Here is a 21,102-nt window from a genome sequence, read left to right as displayed (position 1 = left end):
TAGGTTGGGGTGCCGTCTGGAATTCTCTGAAGGCTCAGGGACAATGGAGTCAGGAGGAGAGTCTCCTGCCAATAAACATTCTGGAATTGAGAGCAGTTCTCAATGCCCTCCTGGCTTGGCCCCAGTTGACAACTCGGGGGTTCATCAGGTTTCAGTCGGACAACATCACGACTGTAGCTTACATCAACCATCAGGGAGGGACAAGAAGCTCCCTAGCTATGATGGAAGTATCAAAGATAATTCGCTGGGCAGAGTCTCACTCTTGCCACCTGTCAGCAATCCACATCCCGGGAGTGGAGAACTGGGAGGCGGATTTCTTAAGTCGTCAGACTTTTCATCCGGGGGAGTGGGAACTTCATCCGGAGGTCTTTGCCCAAATACTTCGACGTTGGGGCAAACCAGAGATAGATCTCATGGCGTCTCGACAGAACGCCAAGCTTCCTCGTTACGGGTCCAGATCCAGGGATCCAGGAGCAGTCCTGATAGATGCTCTGACAGCACCTTGGGACTTCAGGATGGCTTACGTGTTTCCACCCTTCCCGTTGCTTCCTCGATTGATTGCCAGAATCAAACAAGAGAGAGCATCAGTGATTCTAATAGCACCTGCGTGGCCACGCAGGACTTGGTATGCAGACCTGGTGGACATGTCATCCTGTCCACCTTGGTCTCTACCTCTGAAACAGGACCTTCTGATACAGGGTCCCTTCAAACATCAAAATCTAACTTCTCTGAAGCTGACTGCTTGGAAATTGAACGCTTGATTTTATCAAGACGTGGGTTTTCTGAGTCAGTTATTGATACCTTAAAACAGGCTAGGAAACCTGTTACCAGAAAGATTTACCATAAGATATGGCGTAAATACCTATATTGGTGTGAATCCAAAGGTTACTCTTGGAGTAAGGTTAGGATTCCTAGGATATTGTCTTTTCTACAAGAAGGTTTAGAAAAGGGTTTATCTGCTAGTTCATTAAAGGGACAGATCTCAGCTCTGTCCATTCTGTTACACAAACGTCTGTCAGAAGTTCCTGACGTCCAGGCTTTTTGTCAGGCTTTGGCCAGGATTAAGCCTGTGTTTAAAACTGTTGCTCCACCATGGAGTTTAAACCTTGTTCTTAATGTTTTACAGGGCGTTCCGTTTGAACCCCTTCATTCCATTGATATAAAGTTGTTATCTTGGAAAGTTCTATTTTTAATGGCTATTTCCTCGGCTCGAAGAGTCTCTGAATTGTCAGCCTTACATTGTGATTCTCCTTATTTGATTTTTCATTCGGATAAGGTAGTCCTGCGTACTAAACCTGGGTTCTTACCTAAGGTAGTTACTAACAGGAATATCAATCAAGAGATTGTTGTTCCTTCTTTATGCCCAAATTTTTCTTCAAAGAAGGAACGTCTACTGCACAACCTGGATGTAGTCCGTGCTCTAAAATTTTACTTACAGGCAACTAAAGAATTTCGACAAACGTCTTCTCTGTTTGTCATTTACTCTGGGCAGAGGAGAGGTCAAAAAGCTTCCGCTACCTCTCTTTCTTTTTGGCTTCGTAGCATAATTCGTTTAGCTTATGAGACTGCTGGACAGCAGCCTCCTGAAAGAATTACAGCTCATTCTACTAGAGCTGTGGCTTCCACTTGGGCCTTCAAGAATGAGGCCTCTGTTGAACAGATTTGCAAGGCTGCAACTTGGTCTTCGCTTCATACTTTTTCCAAATTTTACAAATTTGACACTTTTGCTTCATCGGAGGCTATTTTTGGGAGAAAGGTTCTTCAGGCAGTGGTTCCTTCTGTATAAAGAGCCTGCCTATCCCTCCCGTCATCCGTGTACTTTTGCTTTGGTATTGGTATCCCAGAAGTAATGATGACCCGTGGACTGATCACACTTAACAGAAGAAAACATAATTTATGCTTACCTGATAAATTCCTTTCTTCTGTAGTGTGATCAGTCCACGGCCCGCCCTGTTTTTAAGGCAGGTAAATATTTTTTAATTTATACTCCAGTCACCACTTCACCCTTGGCTTTTCCTTTCTCGTTGGTCCTTGGTCGAATGACTGGGAGTGACGTAGAGGGGAGGAGCTATATGCAGCTCTGCTGGGTGAATCCTCTTGCACTTCCTGTTGGGGAGGAGTAATATCCCAGAAGTAATGATGACCCGTGGACTGATCACACTACAGAAGAAAGGAATTTATCAGGTAAGCATAAATTATGTTTTTTTCTAGAAATGGAAAATGCTAGAAAATGCTGCTGATACTGGATTAATGTAAGTTAAGCCTGAATACAGTGATTTAATAGTGACTGGTAGCATGCTTACTCTCAGGGGTAATACCCTTATAAAATTGCAATATAAAACGTTTGCTGGCATGTTTAATCATTTTTATATACGCTTTGGTGATAAAACTTTATTGGGGCCTAGTTTTTTTCCACATGGCTGGCTTAAATTTTGCCTAGAAACAGTTTCCTGAGGCTTTCCACTGTTGTAGTATAAAAGTTACAGTTGTTGCAGTTAAAATTACAAACTGTGACATCCAGCTTCCCTCAGGAGTCCCCTGTATGCTATAGGACCTCTCTAAAGGGCTCAAAGGCTTTCCAAAGTCGTTTATTGGGGAAGGTAGGGCCACAGCAGGCTGTAGAAGTTTGTTGTGTCTGTTAAAAAACGTCTATCATTTTTTTAATCCGTTTTTTTAATTAAGGGGTTAATCATCCATTTGCAAGTGTGTGCAATGCTCTGTTAACTTATTACATACACTGTAAAAATTTCGTTTGATTTACTGCCTTTTTTCACTGTTTTTCAAATTTTGACAAAATTTGTTTCTCTTAAAGGCACAGTACCGTTTTTTATATTTGCTTGTTAACTTGATTTAAAGTGTTTTCCAAGCTTGCTAGTCTCATTGCTAGTCTGTACAAACATGTCTGACATAGAGGAAACTCCTTGTTCATTATGTTTAAAAGCCATGGTTGAACCCCCTCTTAGAATGTGTACCAAATGTACTGATTTCACTTTAAGCAATAAAGATCATATTCTGTATTTAAAAAAATTTATCACCAGAGGAATCTGACGAGGGGGAAGTTATGCCGACTAACTCTCCCCACGTGTCAGATCCTTTGAATCCCGCTCAAGGGACTCACGCTCAAATGGCGCCAAGTACACCTAGGGCGCCCATAACGATTACTTTACAAGACATGGCGGCAGTCATGGATAATACACTGTCAGCGGTATTAACCAGACTACCTGAATATAGAGGTAAGCGAGATAGCTCTGGGTTTAGACGAAATGCAGAGCATACTGACGCTTTAAGAACCATGTCTGATACTGCCTCACAATATGCAGAAGCTGAGGAAGGAGAGCTTCAGTCTGTGGGTGATGTTTCTGACTCAGGAAAGATGATGCAACCTGATTCTGATATTTCTACATTTAAATTTAAGCTTGAACACCTCCGCGTGTTTCTCAGGGAGGTTTTAGCTGCTCTGAATGACTGTGATACAATTGTGTAGACTGGATAAATACTATGCAGTGCCGGTGTGTACTGATGTTTTTCCAATACCTAAAAGGTTTACAGAAATTATTAATAAGGAATGGGATAGACCAGGTCTCACGTTCTCTTCCCCTCCTATTTTTAGAAAAATGTTTCAAATAGACGCCACCACACGGGACTTATGACAGACAGTTCCTAAGGTGGAGGGAGCAGTTTCTACTTTAGCAAAGCGTACTACTATCCCTGTCGAGGACAGTTGTGCTTTTTTAGATCCAATTGATAAAAAATTAGAAGGTTACCTTAAGAAAATGTTTATTCAATAAGGTTTTATCCTACAGCCCCTTGCATGCATTGCTCCTGTCACTGCTGCTGCAGCGTTCTGGTTTGAGTCTCTGGAAGAGGCTTTACAGGTAGCGACTCCATTGGATGACATACTTGGCAAGCTTAGAGCACTTAAGCTAGCCAATTCCTTTGTTTTCTGATGCCATTGTTCATTTGACTAAACTAACGGCTAAGAATTCTGGTTTTGCTATACAGTCGCGCAGGGCGCTATGGCTTAAATCATGGTCAGCTGACGTGACTTCAAAATCTAAGCTGCTTAACATTCCCTTCAAGGGGCAGACCCTATTCTGGCCTGGTTTGAAGGAGATTATTGCTGATATCACTGGAGGAAAAGGTCATGTCCTTCCTCAGGATAGGTCCAAATCAAGGGCCAAACAGTCTAATTTTCGTGCCTTTCAAAACTTCAAGGCAAGTGCGGCATCAACTTCCTCTAATGCAAAACAAGAGGGAACTTTAGCTCAGTCCAAGACGGTCTGGAGACCTAACCAGACCTGGAACAAGGGTAAGCAGGCCAAAAAGCCTGCTGCTGCCTCTAAGACAGCATGAAGGAACGGCCCCCTATCCGGTAACGGATCTAGTAGGGGGCAGACTTTCACTCTTCGCCCAGGCGTGGGCAAGAGATGTCCAGGATCCCTGGGCGTTGGAAATTATGTCCCAGGGATATTTTCTGAACTTCAAGGTTTCCCCCCCAAAAGGGAGATTTCACCTTTCACAATTATCTGCAAACCAGATAATATCATCCTTTCCACCATGGACTCTGCCTCTGAGACAGGACTTTCTACTTTAGGGTCCTTTCAACCATCCAAATCTAATTTCTCTGAGACTGACTGCCTTGAGATTGAACGCTTGATTTTATCAAAGCGTGGCTTCTCCGAGTCAGTCATTGGTACCTTAATACAGGCACGAAAGCCTGTCACCAGGAAAATTTACCATAAAATATGGCGTACATATCTTTATTGGTGTGAATCCAAGGGTTAGGATTCCCAGGATATTATCTTTTCTCCAAGATGGTTTGGAAAAAGGATTGTCAGCTAGTTCCTTAAAAGGACAGATTTCTGATCTGTCTATTCTTTTGCACAAGCCTCTGGCAGATGTTCAGGGTTTTTGTCAGGCTTTGGTTAGAATCAAGCCTGTGTTTAAACCTGTTGCTCCCCCATGGAGCTTAAATTTGGTACTTAAGGTTCTTCAAGGAGTTCCGTTTGAACCTCTTCATTCCATAGATATCAAACTTTTATCTTGGAAAGTTCTGTTTTTGGTAGCTGTTTCCTCGGCTCGTAGAGTCTCCGAGTTATCTGCTTTACAATGTGATTCTCCTTGTCTGATCTTCAAAACGGATAAGGTAGTCCTGCGTACCAAACCTTGGTTTTTACCTAAGGTGGTATCTAACAAGAGTATCAATCAAGAGATTGTTGTTCCATCCTTGTGTCCTAATCCTTCTTCAAAGAAGGAACGTCTATTACACAATCTGGACGTGGTTCGTGCTTTAAAGTTTTACTTACAAGCTACTAAAGATTTTTGTCAAACATCTGTTTTGTTTGTTGTCTACTCTGGACAGAGGAGAGGTCAAAAGGCTTCGGCAACCTCTCTTTCTTTTTGGCTAAGAAGCATAATCCGCTTCCTGAAGGGATTACAGCTCATTCTACTAGAGCTGTGGCTTCCACTTGGGCCTTTAAAAATGAGGCTTCTGTTGAACAGATTTGCAAGGCGGCGACTTGGTCTTCGCTTCATACTTTTTCAAAATTCTACAAATTTGATACTTTTGCTTCTTTGGAGGCTATTTTTGGGAGAAAGGTTTTACAGGCAGTGGTACCTTCCGTTTAAGTACCTGCCTTGTCCCTCCCTTCATCCGTGTACTTTAGCTTTGGTATTGGTATCCCACAAGTAATGGATGATCCGTGGACTGGAAACACCTTACAAGAGAAAACACAATTTATGCTTACCTGATAAATTTATTTCTCTTGTGGTGTATCCAGTCCACGGCCCGCCCTGTCATTTTAAGGCAGGTAATTTTTTCATTTAAACTACAGTCACCACTGCACCCTATTGTTTCTCCTTTCTCTGCGTGTTTTCGGTCGAATGACTGGATATGGCAGTTAGGGGAGGAGCTATATAACAGCTCTGCTGTGGGTGTCCTCTTGCAACTTCTTGTTGGGAATGAGAATATCCCACAAGTAATGGATGATCCGTGGACTGGATACACCACAAGAGAAATAAATTTATCAGGTAAGCATAAATTGTGTTTTTCACTTCTTTGTTTTTACAAGTTAAAAACCATAAGAAAAATGCATTTTTCAGGGGTTTTCACAGACTTTCAGAAAATATGTATGGACCTTTTTTTAATGATGAGTGGCATGTGTTTAAATAAAAGTTTTCACCAAACCAACAATATTCTTTCATAACCCGTGTGTGATTAACAATTTCACATCACATTGGGTAATTATTTTTAACATTTTTAACATCTTAGTACAGTTATAGACGAATATTCTGGTGATCATATTTGTGTACAGATTTCTTAGTTTAAAACTATAAATTCAGGCATTTTTTTCATCTTTTTGTTTATCCAGGAAACAATTGTATTTATTAACATGTAAACTTGAGCATGAGGAAGAACTTAAATAAACATTAATAAAACAAAAAAACAAAAGTTGCATGAACAGCCAAGATATGTAATTAAAATGAACATGCATTTCAGATGACAAAGACTCTTTGAAAGAGATAAAAAATAATATGAAAACCTTTGGATTTGTGCTGATGAGTTCTCACAATGAAAAATATCTGGTGCACTTTATATACTATGTTAAAAATAAAATAAGAAAGAGGGTGGAACATCCGGGTAGCAGCCATGATAGGACGCCATGGTGCTAGCTGGTACAACTGCTTGAACTAACTATCTCAATATCTCCAGATAACAGCGACATCCATCAGTTATTAGGGTGGGCATAGCTTAATTTTAATTTGAGGATCCAGATTAATTTAGCATTTTTGATCCAGTTCCATCTTTCCGGGCTTTTGAGTGAGGCATTTAACGGAGGAGAAGGCCTCAATATAAAGCCCCTCAGCAGTTACCATCCTGGACCCCCCAGAGTGAGCAGTGTTTTTTTTTTTTCTGTCACTGCATATTCCCCTACCCAATTTAAAATAAACCTTTTTTTTTTTGTTTGGAAGCAAGTTTGGCAGAAATTATATCTAAGCTACTAGTGCTTATGAGATGATGCAAACATACTTATTCTAACTGAACTAGCGGAATTCTTACCCACTTACCTGGAGAGGCTCAGCAGACTCAGCCTACATACTACTGAGCAAGTTTCTTACCACACCACCTGCTGAGTGAGGAAACAGCTATCTTTAGACCCGTGCCAAGAAGCATGTGCGACTTTGCTTTTTCGGTGGATTCCAGCAGTTCCTATGTTGATAGGCCAACTGGTGATCCAATGCATGTTATTGCGGAATCATCCAAGGAAGAACAAAGGGGGTCTCAGACGACATGGCTAACCAGAACCGGTCCATCAGCAGAAACCACCATGACTTTCCTAGATCCGATGGGGCTGGGAGACACATACTGACTTCACCTTATAAGCTTACCATAAGTCCGGCTAAAAGCCATTGGAGTTCACAATGTTGAGAAGATCCTTGGTGTGATAGTAGGACTCACCTTCAGAAGTGTACCAGAACAGAGCTGGCTGTGGAGTATTTTTTATCTGGCGATTTGTCTAGTTGGGGCCCATGAGTTTTATCAGTTTGGAGTGGGCTAAACACTACTTATGCAATTTGAAAGTAAATCTTTTTGGATTGCTCTGAACCGACGCATGCAAAGAGCAGAACGAGATTGCATTGACATACTTTCCCACTAACTTCAATGGAGAGAGAAAAGTGGGGGAAAAATAACCATAAGCCCCCTTCTCTTAATAACCCTTAAACCGCTATATAGCCCACCTCAAAGTGACGCACTAACATCTAAACCCCCTAACCTAACACAAAACAGACTAATCTTACCTGTAAAAAAATATTTTATTAAAATGTATAAATAAAAAAAGTTGTATCTCAAACTAATCTGTAATAGAAAAAATCCTACATATCAAATTAAGATGACACATTTATAAATCCCTCTTTTGTGGTAAGATTCTTATGGATTTGTATACAGCTTGACAGAATCCATTTTGGAAGGCATTGTTTTTTTGGATTAGTAGTAACTGCTATTTCCAGGTGATGTCATCTATAGTTACAGAATTTGCTTTGCTGACTATGGCATCTAATTTTTTTCCAACAAAGGAAACAGAGCCGCTTAGGGAAATTGAATTAATTTGCGAGTGTTACACATCATAAAGTTGCTTTGTGTCCCTCTTCCCCGTACCCTATACCATATTACATGTATTTAACCCCTCATATTGCCTATTTCTTTCAGACTCCCACTGCTGCTTTTGTCTTTATCATTTTGCTGTGTTTTATTTTGAGCAGCATGATGATTATTTTTATGTCTGCACCTGTATTTCCCATTTCTCTACTGTAAAACCATATAGCAAACAATAATGCCTAACACACCCAGATTTGCCACTATATTTTTCAATGAGACATTATCTGAGCTTTACAAATAAAAATAACAACCTTTTCCCCTTCCATTACCCCGTTCGTCATCCTCAATATTGCCTTATCTTTTTTTTATTTCCACTCTATTTTTTTAACTCATTGCCACATTTCCTCTGTTTGTCTATCTTTGTACAAGGCCATTGATGATTGTTATTCTATATGTAATGTTATCTTTGTTTGCTTGTCCCTCCCTCCCCCCCCCCAGACTTCCACTACTATTTTTCCCTCTGTATTTTCCTCTCCTCTAACTGTTAACCCTCCATTTTCTCATAAAAACTCTCCTTTTTTATCTCTCCTGTATACCCCACTCTTTACTCCTCTCCCTCTATCCTTTCCTCTACTATTCCCCTTTGGCCAAGTTACAGGGACTCTGTGTCCTCTGTTAAACCCTACACAAATCCTGTGTGGAGAACAAAGTGTCTCTCTGAATGTACTACTCAGGACAGCACATCATGATCTAGCCTTGTGTGCTTTATAATACTATATCATAGGATGTTTTCTTTTTTTCTTTGTTTGTGTCATTGTTCATTTACAATAGTGTAATCCACTGTTCCTATTCAGTAACTGTTCTGTTCCAAAGGACACACTGATAATGTACTTGTAACTATGCTGCTTTCAAAATGTTTTAGGGCATTAGTGTGTATTTTGTTTTTCCTTGTCTGAAAATAGAAATTGTGTTTACCTTTTGGCTAGAGGCATTTTATTTTCTTGATTTCCATATATATCTATAACAAAGATATTTAAAATTCATTCCTAATTAATCCTGTATTTGCCTTCTAAAAAAAGTCCTACCACTCTTCTGCACATGCAATAATAAAGCATTTTTTTCCCCAACATTTCACGCTACAACAGTCTTGATCCCTTTATTTCTTTTCTGTGTTTAATCAAAATGTATTTAAATAAATTTAAATACATTTTGATTTTGCCCAGGAATGAGCTTTACTTAGCAGGAAACAAAACCTTCTCCTGAAGAGTTCTTATAAAAACGGCTGTCCAGAAGTGGTTTTGGTTTTGCTGCACTTACCCCATTAGGGGACTGCTATGTTTTACACAGTATCAAAAGCAAAAAGCCTGAGATGTTGCATATCTGGTGCATTGGTTACAGTGTATATGGAGTATATCTGGGTAAAGGCAAGCAGGGATACTTGCCTAGATGTGCTAACTGCCTATGCAATAATTTCTGTTATGTTTATCTTTTCTGTGAAAATGCCCTGGATCATATTTTCTTCTTTTACATTCCTTTGTAAAGTATGTTCACTTATGCATAGTTTCATATCTACCTATGATAATCCTAGGTTTGTTTTATTCAGTAGACAGCTACAATATGTTTATTAACCCCTTCACTACCGGGACTTTGAGAGAAGAACTTACCCAAAATATAAGAGAATTTTAGCATATTTGCAATCACTCAATTTAAACAGGAATAGAACCTTGTATTTTATTTTAATTGTATTTACCTGTCAAAACTTTATTTCTCCTACATTGTTGTGTCTGGTCCACGGCTTCATCCTTACTTGTGGGATATTCTCTTCCCCAACAGGAAATGGCAAAGAGAGCACACAGCAAAGCTGTCCATATAGCCCCCCTCTGGCTCCGCCCCCCAGTCATTCTCTTTGCCGCTCTGAACAAGTAGCATCTCCACGGGGATGGTAAAGAGTATGTGGTGTTAGTTGTAGTTTTATTTCTTCTATCAAGAGTTTGTTATTTTAAAATAGTGCCGGTTTGTACTATTTACTCTACAACAGAAAGTGATGAAGAGTTCTGTTAAAAGAGGAGTATGATTTTAGCACCAGTAACTAAAATCCATTGCTGTTCCCACGCAGGACTGTTGAAACCAGAGAACTTCAGTTGGGGGGAACAGTTTGCAGACTTATCTGCCCCAGGTATGACCAGTCTCTTTTCTAACAAGACATAGTAATGTTTCCCTTAAGGGATCGGTAAGCCCTTTTCTTAGACTCAGTAACAGAATTAAGGCTTATAATTGGGCTCTATGCTGGTTGACACTATTGTGGGCTAAAACGATTGGTTTATATCGTATTTATATGACATTTGGAGTGTTTTGTAAACTTTGAAACACATTTGGGAACGTTTAATTACGCCTGGCACTTGTTTAGACGCCTAATCTAGTCAGAAAGGCCCCTTCACTCTGGTATGCAGAGGGAGGAGGCCTCATTTTCGCGCCTCAGTTGCGCAGTTACTTCTCAAGGCAGTGCATGCAGCTTCATGTGAGAGGCTCCTGTGGCTGAGAAACGGACTCAGGAAGGCTTATATTCTGTGGGAATAACCCCTAAGGAAGGTAAAAGCCGCAGCAAAGTCTGTGGCAGGGACTGTAGTGTGTTTTAAACCGGTACATTGAACTATTAGCTCCGGTTTGCATTTAAGAGGTTAGAGACTTGAAAATTTGTGTGCAATACTGTTACAGCATTAAGACACTGGGGTGTAAATTTTATAAAGATCGGATATTTCCTTGATAGTTTTTCAAACATTCAGAAATAAAGTGTGCTCTTTTTATTATTTAAAGAGACAGTAACGGTTTTGTTTAAAATCGTCTTTATTGCATTAATAGCCTTTTTATTATTTAAAGAGACAGTAACGGTTTTGTTTAAAATCGTCTTTATTGCATTAATAGCCTGCCTAAATCTGTCTAACATGTCTGTACCTTCAGATAGCATATGTTCTGTGTGTATGGAAGCCAAGGTGGTTCCCCCTTTAAATGTATGTGCAAATTGTGCCATGGCGTCCAAACAAAGTAAGGACAGTACTGTCACATTTAATAAGGTTGCCCAAGATGATTCTTCAAATGTAGGTAGTAGGGATAGCTCATCATCCTCTCCTTCTGTGTCAACACCAGTTTTGCCCGCGCAGGCGATACCTAGTACATCTAGCGCGCCAATGTTGGTTACTATGCAGCAATTAACAGCAGTAATGGATAATTCTATAGCAAATCTTTTATCCAAACTGCCAGCATTTCCCAGAAAGCGTGATTGCTCAGTTTTAAATACAGAGGATGAGCAAGTAGGCGCTGACGATAATTTATCTGTTATACCCTCACCTCAATCTGAGTTGGCAGTGAGGGAGGGTCTGTCTGAGGGAGAAATTTCTGATTCAGGAAAAATTTCTCAGCAGGCAGAACCTGATATTGTGGCATTTAAATTTAAGCTAGAACATCTCCGCGCCCTGCTTAAGGAGGTGCTAGCTACTCTTGATGATTGTGACTCTTTGGTGATTCCAGAGAAGTTGTGCAAAATGGACAAATTCTTAGAGGTCCCAGTGCACGCTGATGCTTTTCCGATACCCAAGAGGGTGGCGGACATAGTGACTAAGGAGTGGGAGAAGCCTAGTGTGTCTTTTGTTCCCCCTCCTATATTTAAGAAAATGTTCCCCATTGTCGACCCCAGAAAGGATGCATGGCAAACGGTCCCTAAGGTAGAGGGGGCAGTTTCAACATTAGCCAAGCGCACAACTATTTCTATTGAGGACAGTTGCGCTTTCAAAGATCCTATGGATAAAATATTGGAAGGTTTGCTTAAAAAGATATTTGTTCAGCAAGGTTTCCTTCTTCAACCAATTTCGTGCATTATTTCTGTTACCACGGCGGCGTCTTTTTGGTTCGAGAAACTAGAAAATTCGCTCCAAAAGGAGACTCCATATGATGAAGTCATGGACAGAATTCACGCACTAAAGTTGGCTAATTCCTTTATTTTCGATGCCGCTTTTCAATTAGTAAAATTAGCGGCGAAAAATTCAGGTTTTGCAATAGTGGCGCGCAGGGCGCTTTGGCTAAAATCTTGGTCGGCGGATGTGTCGTCCAAAACAAAATTGCTTAATATTCCTTTCAAGGGTAAGACCCTTTTCGGGCCTGAATTGAAGGAGATTATTTCAGACATCACTGGGGGAAAGGGCCATGCCCTCCCACAGGATAGGCATTTCAAGGCTAAGAACAAATCTAATTTTCGTTCCTTTCACAATTTCAGGAACGGACCGGCTCCTAACTCTGCAGCCTCTAGACAAGAGGGTAATGCTTCCCAGCCTAAACCAGCATGGAAACCATTGCAAGGCTGGAACAAGGGTAAACAGGCCAAGAAGCCTGCTGCTGCTACCAAGACAGCATGAAGGGGTAGCCCCCGATCCGGGACCGGATCTAGTAGGGGGCAGACTTTCTCTCTTCGCTCAGGCTTGGGCAAGAGATGTTCCGGATCCCTGGGCACTAGAAATAGTCTCTCAGGGGTATCTTCTAGAGTTCAAGGAACTTCCTCCAAGGGGAAGGTTCCACATGTCTCGCTTATCTTCAGACCAGATAAAGAGACAGGCATTCTTACATTGCGTAGGAGACCTATTAAAGATGGGAGTGATACACCTAGTTCCAACAGCGGAACAAGGTCTGGGTTTTTACTCAAACCTGTTTGTAGTTCCCAAAAAAGAGGGAACTTTCAGGCCAATTCTGGATTTAAAAATTCTAAACAAATTCCTCAGAGTTCCTTCATTCAAAAGGGAAACCATTCGGACGATTTTACTAACAATCCAGGGTCAATATATGACTACCGTGGACTTAAAGGATGCGTACCTGCATATTCCTATCCACAAAGATCATCATCAGTTCCTGAGGTTCGCCTTTCTGGACAAACATTACCAGTTCGTGGCTCTTCCATTCGGTTTAGCCACTGCTCCCAGAATTTTCACAAAGGTGCTAGGGTCCCTTCTAGCGGTTCTAAGGCCGAGGGGCATTGCTGTAGCACCTTACCTAGACGACATTCTAATCCAAGCGTCGTCCCTTTCCAAAGCAAGGGCTCATACAGACATTGTGTTAGCCTTTCTCAGGTCTCACGGGTGGAAGGTGAACATAGAAAAGAGTTCCCTGTCCCCGTCCTCAAGGGTTCCTTTTCTGGGAACCATAATAGATTCTGTAGAAATGAAAATTTTTCTGACAGAGGTCAGAAAGTTAAAGCTTCTAAACGCTTGTCAAGTTCTTCAATCTATTCCTCAACCTTCCAGAGCTCAGTGCATGGAGGTAATAAGATTAATGGTTGCAGCAATGGATGTGGTTCCTTTTGCTCGAATTCATCTAAGACCATTGCAACTGTGCATGCTCAAACAGTGGAATGGGGATTATGCAGACTTATCTCCCCAGATTCAAGTAGACCAGGTAACCAGAGACTCACTCCGCTGGTGACTCAAGATCACCTGTCTCAGGGAATGAGTTTCCGCAGACCAAAGTGGGTCATTGTCACGACCGACGCCAGTCTCTTAGGCTGGGGCGCGGTCTGGGACTCCCTGAAAGCTCAGGGTCTATGGTCTCGGGAAGAGACTCTTCTCCCGATAAACATTTTGGAACTGAGAGCGATATTCAATGCGCTCCTGGCTTGGCCTCAACTAGCGAAGGCCAGATTCATAAGATTTCAGTCGGACAACATGACGACTGTAGCGTACATCAATCATCAGGGGGGAACAAAGAGTTCCTTGGCGATGAGAGAGGTATCCAAGATCATCAAATGGGCGGAGGATCACTCCTGCCATCTATCTGCAATTCACATCCCAGGAGTAGACAACTGGGAGGCGGATTATTTGAGTCGTCAGACCTTCCATCCGGGGGAGTGGGAACTCCACCCGGAGGTCTTTGCCCAGTTAACTCAACTATGGGGCACTCCAGATATGGATCTGATGGCGTCAGAACTCCAAAGTTCCTCGCTACGGGTCCAGATCCAGGGATCCCAAGGCGACACTAGTGGATGCATTGGTGGCGCCTTGGTTGTTCAATCTAGCTTATGTGTTTCCACCGTTCCCTCTCCTTCCCAGGCTGGTAGCCAGGATCAAACAGGAGAAGGCCTCGGTGATTCTAATAGCTCCTGCGTGGCCACGCAGGACTTGGTATGCAGACCTGGTGAATATGTCATCGGCTCCACCATGGAAGCTACCTTTGAGACAAGATCTTCTAGTACAAGGTCCATTCGAACATCCAAATCTAGTCTCTCTGCAACTGACTGCTTGGAAATTGAACGCTTGATTCTATCTAAGCGTGGGTTTTCTGATTCAGTTATAGATACTCTGGTTCAAGCCAGAAAACCTGTGACTAGGAAAATTTACCATAAGATATGGCACAAATATATCCGTTGGTGCGAATCCAAGGGATTCTCTTGGAGTAAAATCAAAATCTCTAGGATTCTTTCCTTTCTCCAAGAGGGTTTGGATAAAGGTTTGTCAGCTAGTTCTCTAAAAGGACAGATATCTGCTCTGTCTGTTTTGTTGCACAAACGTCTGGCAGCCGTGCCAGATGTACAAGCGTTTGTACAGGCGTTAGTCAGAATCAAGCCTGTCTACAGACCTTTGACTCCTCCATGGAGTCTAAACTTAGTTCTTTCAGTTCTTCAAGGGGTTCCGTTTGAACCCTTACATTCCATAGATATTAAGTTACTATCTTGGAAAGTTCTGTTTTTGGTTGCTATTTCTTCTGCTAGAAGAGTTTCTGAATTATCTGCTTTGCAGTGTACTTCTCCCTATCTGGTATTCCATGCAGATAAGGTAGTTTTACGTACCAAGCCTGGTTTTCTTCCAAAAGTAGTTTCCAACAGGAATATTAACCAGGAAATTGTTGTTCCTTCTCTATGTCCGAATCCAGTTTAGAAGAAGGAACTTTGTTACACAACCTAGATGTGGTCCATGCTTTAAAATTCTATTTAGAAGCAACAAAGGATTTCAGACAAACATCATCCTTGTTTGTCGTTTATTCTGGTAAGAGGAGAGGGCAGAAAGCTACTGCTACCTCTCTTTCCTTTTGGCTGAAAAGCATCATCCGATTGGCTTATGAGACTGCCGGACGGCAGCCTCCTGAACGAATTACAGCTCACTCTACTAGAGCTGTGGCTTCCACATGGGCCTTCAAGAACGAGGCTTCTGTTGATCAGATCTGTAAGGCAGCGACTTGGTCTTCTCTGCATACCTTTGCAAAATTTTACAAATTCGATACTTATGCTTCTTCGGAGGCTGTTTTTGGGAGAAAGGTGTTGCAAGCTGTGGTGCCTTCCATTTAGGTAACCTGACTTGTTCCCTCCCTTCATCCGTGTCCTAAAGCTTTGGTATTGGTTCCCACAAGTAAGGATGAAGCCGTGGACCGGACACACCAATGTAGGAGAAAACAGAATTTATGTTTACCTGATAAATTTCTTTCTCCTATGGTGGGTTTTAGTCAGGTTTAAAAAACCTGGCTTTTAGTCAGGTTTAAAAAATTTTATTTCTCTACACTACAGTCACCACGGCACCCTATAGTTTCTCCTTTTTCTCCTAACCGTCGGTCGAATGACTAGGGGGCGGAGCCAGAGGGGGGGCTATATGGACAGCTTTGCTGTGTGCTCTCTTTGCCATTTCCTGTTGGGGAAGATAATATCCCACAAGTAAGGATGAAGCCGTGGACCGGACACACCGTAGGAGAAAGAAATTTATCAGGTAAACATAAATTCTGTTTTTTTTTAACTAGGCAACCCAAAGTATTGATCTAGGTCCCTTTTGGTATATTCCATGCTATTATATAAAAAAAATGGTAAAATTTTCACAAACTTTGGGTTTCTCACTGAAATTATTTACATACCGCTTGCGGAGTCATGGTACAAATTATTGTAAAAGCTTCTCTGGGATCCCCTTTCTTCAAAAATAGCAGACATACATGGCTTTGCCATTGCTTTTTGGTAATTAAAATGCTGCTAACTGCAGCTGCGCACCACACTTCTAGTATTAACAGCAAGGGGTTAATCAGGTAGCTTGTAAGGTTAATTTTGGCTTTAGTGTAGAGATTACCCTCCCACCTGACACCTCCCACCCCCTGTTCCCTACCTGATCCCTCCCAAACAGCTCTCTTCCCTCCCTCACCCCCCACTGGTCACCACCATCTTAGGTACTAGCAGACAGTCTGCCAGTATGCAGTTTAGGGTTCTATTTTATAATTTATTTTTATTTTATTCTTTTCTGCAGTGTAGTGATCCTCCTCAAATCTCCCACCTCCCTGATCCCCCCCCCAAATAGCTCTCTAACCCTTTCCCTCCTACTACTTGTGGCCATCTTTAGTACTGGCAGCTGTTTGCCAGTACCTATAAAACATATTATATATATATATATATATATATATATATATATATATATATATATATATATATATATATATATATATAATTTATTTATTTTAAACAGTTTCTGTAGTGTAGTGGTCCCCCCACTTTCATTCCTCCGGCGGTCGTTAGTTAGGGAAACCCCAACCTACCTCTTTTCTGTAGTGTAGCGCCCCATCCCTCCCTCTCCCTTTTTATTTAATTTTTTTTCTGCAGTGTAAGGCCATCCCACTTCTTCTCTCCCCCTCTGCCGCTGGACTAATACCTCCCGATTTCCCTCCCACACCTCCCGCCGGCACCAGCAGATGATCATTAGAGACGGTGACGCACACAGTGTCACCATCTGTAACAATCTGGCATCTGCCTTCATATGGAACCGGAGCACCAATTGTGCTCTGGTTCGATATGCAGGCAGATGTCTGGAGCTCAGGAACTCCAGCACTCGGCTGTAACTTTACAGATGACACTGCTGAAGCTTCTTGCAGCTCCGACATATATATATATATATATATATATATATATATATATATATATATATATATATATACATCATGCGGTATGATAGACAATGTACTATAAAGGGTTAATCCGTTTATTGATCTGAGAAGGAGTAAAGGTTGTGGTGGTCCTGCTGAGACTAGAACTTACAGTAAAGAGTTTTGAACAGGTTCTGCATTTGGCCATCTAATTTTATTTATAATCCTGTTATTTTTAATGCTACTTTTTCATTCTATTTGTTTCACAATTACTCTTCATGAACAACTAGAATATTTTCTGATCTCTGAATTTTTTTTCTACTTTATTCATAAACATTTTGTCTCTTCTGCCTTATTAATTATCTTAGGAAACGATGACCACAGATGAAATTATGAAGCGGGACACAGAGACAGGATTTAATCCAGCAGCGCTGGCTGGAAAGGGAGAAGATATAACACCTAAACAAGACAGAGGAGTTTTAAAGGTGAGTGCAATGTATGTATGTGTAGGCTGTTCACTGGGAGCATGGTGGAAAAACCGCCAAACATAATGTGCAAATAATGATGTCTTGACAAAGGCTTATGCTTAAGCCGAAACATCGACTTTTAATGGATGACTAATAAAAATATTTTTTTCATATAAAGACCCAAGAGTGCCCTATAATGATTGACATTTATATGAAAATATGAATAAGGATGCACCTGGGAACAAGGAAGAAATAGGAGTGAGTGCATGGCAAGTGCTAAATTATAGATATAGATGTGTGTGTGAATAAATGTGCAATTCATTCACAATAATAAAAAGTATCATATATTATAAAAGGCCAAGTATGTTTGTCCGAAGCTGTCATGCGCAGTAGAGACTGCGCAAGGACAAACATACTTGGCCTTTAACAACAGCACGAGACAGCTTCAGGAAGCTCCAGCACTCTCAGCTGTTATGTTACAACTGAGAGCTGGAGCTTCTGAAGCTCCATGCCTCTGCCGCATATGGAGCCAGAGCGCGCCTCCATATGAGGGCAGATGCCTGATCTTTACAGACGGTGATACACACAGTGTCACCTTCTGTAATGACCTTCGTTACAAAATAGATAGGATTAGTGAGGTTGGAGGGTTAGGGGGATCCTACACTGTAGAAAAATAAAGAGGGATAGATGAATAGAGGGATAGGGATAAAGGGATAGAGATAGAAGGAAAAGGATAAAGGGATAGATGAATAAAGGGATAGGGGATAGAGACAGAGGGATAGAAATAGATATAGAGGGATAGAGATAGGCATAGAAGAATAGAGATTTATGGATAGATTGAAAGGGATAGCGATAGAGGGATAGAGATAGATGGATAGAGGCATAGATATATTTCTTTCCTTAAACATGTTGGCTAGTGTACACGGGCTTTAATACTAGTTATAATAAACGTGAAATAAAGTGCATAAAATAAAGGATATGTATATCACTTGTTTCCACTCCGTGTTTTGGATATTTTATATTTTCTTTGCTCCAATAACATGTAAAATATAAAACAGAAACACACAATAGTATAAAACAGTCTCAGGAACAGCAAGTTCTATCTTGTGCCAAATGTTTACTCACTCTTCTCAGAGCTGTGATCAGTTCTGATATGTTTAGCAGCCTGTATACCACCCTGACAGGCTCCCGGTGTGTCTTTTCCCCTCCCCCGTGTATGTTAAGAGAGATAAGAAAAATATGCACACTATAATGCAATATTGTTTGTGTTAAAAACTCTATAAATCCTTTGCTAATTCAGCACTCACTCTAGATAGAGCCCTGATCAGCTCTATTACGTTTGCAGGCCCTTACTTTACACCTTCAGGCTTATGTGTACCTGTGTCTCCAGGAAAGCAATGAAGTTGCTGTTTAGTCCAATACGTATTTATTAAAACTATATTAAATGATAAATACATTTTAAAACAAGTGACTCGGGTCTAAAGTCCCTTATTAGTCACCATTAACTTGGAATACCCAGATGACATTGGATTATTACTGTTATGTAATCAAAGTCTTGTCTTTCTCATAACGCAAAATAAGCCTGTCCCTCCATGTGACCTAGTAGCGCAATGTTTGTGCGTGTGTGTTTTTGGTTGATCTTAACTTCTTTAGTGCCAAGACAACAGGGGGGGTTTGCTCCACGCTGCTTTTTCTGTACAGAGGACAACTTTCTGACAATCCTTAGTGTCGATCCTGTTCCTTAACTAGGTGCATAATGAGGAGGGAATGGAGTTTTGCACAATCAAGATTGACCCAAGGGCAGTGCTCTCTATTTATGGAAGTTTAGTTTTGGTTGGAATGAGGGATTTAAAAGTCACCTACTGGGGACAAGTGACATATTATTTGAAAGGGAAGAACATCCTTTTTTTCAGATGAGAGGTAACTTGCCTCCCTATGATTCAGTTGAATAGCATTAAAATGGCGATTCACTGCCCCACTAGAAACTTTTTAATGTCTAATGGTTGGGATGGGTGACTATTATAGTGCCCCCTATCTATCCATCTGATTTACTTAGTTATGTAACCCCACCTACCTATTTATTTACTATATAGGAAACCGTGGTTGCAAATGACCCTCTATCACCTAAAGAAAGCATACAACACATATAAACGCAATACCTCTCACATGAAATAGGTGACTACCCATTTCCATGCCCCTTAAGAGAGTGATTGCTATGGAAACTGATTAATATGAATAGTAGATACCTAGAACTAAGTTAGAAAACATGGTGCTAAAATAATCTACATATAGATTCTCCACACATAGGTTGTGGACCAAAGTGAGAGCAGTGAGATGGAAATCAGCCCAAGATAGAAGCTTGAAAATGTCTGGAAGAACCTGTAGCCTTGAGAGGTCTTCCTGAAGTTTGATGGAGCAACCAAAGTTATATTGTAATACAATCGAAAGAAAGTGGTCTGAGAGCAAGGGGAAGTGCATATCAGAATTCACAATATTTATCTAGTGGAGCTTATTGGTATTGAATAAGTTGGTTGTCCCAGATCATTTCCCAGGCAGAATAACTAGCATCAGTATTAACAAAAGCCCAGTGCTGCATTACAACACCTGTCTAGAGAGTTCACGCCTTTCCTGTTGAGACCTGTCCAATTGCTGTGGATAATAAAGCTGTAGAGGTCGAAGGTGCAAAAGACAAGGATGAGGGGTAGTACAGCCATACATTTCATAGTTCAGAGGAAGAGGTGAGCTGGAGCACGATTAATGGAGTATCCATTAAAGGAATAATTGGGGGACAATCATCTGACAAAAACAGCTTTATTAAAGGGACACTGAACCCAAATGTTTCTTTTGTGATTCAGATAGAGCATGACATTTTAAGCAACTTTCTAATTTACTCCTATTATCAAATTTTCTTTATTCTCTGTATCTTTATTTGAAATGCATAAATGTAAGTTTAGACGCCGGCCCATTTTGGTGAACAACCTGGGTTGTTCTTGCTGATTGGTGGATAAATTCATCCACCAATAAAAAAGTGCTGTCCAGAGTCTGAACCAAAAAAGCTTAGATGCCTTCTTTTTCAAATAAAGATAGCAATAGAACGAAGAAAAATTGACAATAGGAGTAAATTAGAAAGTTGCTTAAAATTTTTTGCTCTATCTGAATCATGAAAGAAAACATTTGGATTCAGTGTCCCTTTAAGCATAACAATGTGCATTTAAAAAAAATAGTTATAGTTTACTTGGTTATGTAGACAAGTTTTCTGCATGTACCACTGACTACACCTTTGGTGAATAAATGTATAATTGTCTTCTAAAATATTAAGCATAATTGTTTTTATGCCCTCTTTCAGATCATAAAGCGTCAGGGACTAAGCTCAGAGACCCCTATGACAGGCGACAAGGTTTCTGTCCACTACATAGGGAAGTTAGCAAATGGGAAGACATTTGACTCAAGCCGGGATCGGAATGAATATTTTTTCTTCAGTCTGGGGAAAGGTAATAATACAAAAATTATCAGTTTGGTCAAAGATGAAAGAGGAGTCAGAAGCTGGGTGGTAGTGTCTCAAAGATAAGAAAAAGGCTTTATATGGTTTACATTAAACTGATTGTTTGATATCCAGCAGACTGAGGTGAGTATGAATTTTCAGGTAGAGTAATACAAGGGAAGAAAAAAACAGGC

The 21,102-nt window shown here is 40.8% G+C and overlaps 1 protein-coding gene across 1 annotated transcript in view; it reads left to right on the top strand.

The window, feature by feature from the left end:
• FKBP5 (FKBP prolyl isomerase 5) overlaps window positions 1–21,102 on the top strand; it is a 254,558-nt gene that overhangs the window by 83,110 nt on the left and 150,346 nt on the right. Inside the window, exons 2-3 of the mRNA XM_053706806.1 lie at window positions 17,329–17,445; window positions 20,774–20,918. Of these exons, the coding sequence (XP_053562781.1) occupies window positions 17,335–17,445; window positions 20,774–20,918 (256 nt within the window). The 5' untranslated portion in view covers window positions 17,329–17,334. The remainder of the gene's footprint in view (window positions 1–17,328; window positions 17,446–20,773; window positions 20,919–21,102) is intronic.

This window comes from Bombina bombina, chromosome 3 (assembly GCF_027579735.1).
Source record: "Bombina bombina isolate aBomBom1 chromosome 3, aBomBom1.pri, whole genome shotgun sequence".
Taxonomy (NCBI): Eukaryota; Metazoa; Chordata; class Amphibia; order Anura; family Bombinatoridae; genus Bombina; species Bombina bombina.
Note: the sequence above shows the minus strand (reverse complement) of the source record. Positions and strands in the feature narration are given on the sequence as shown.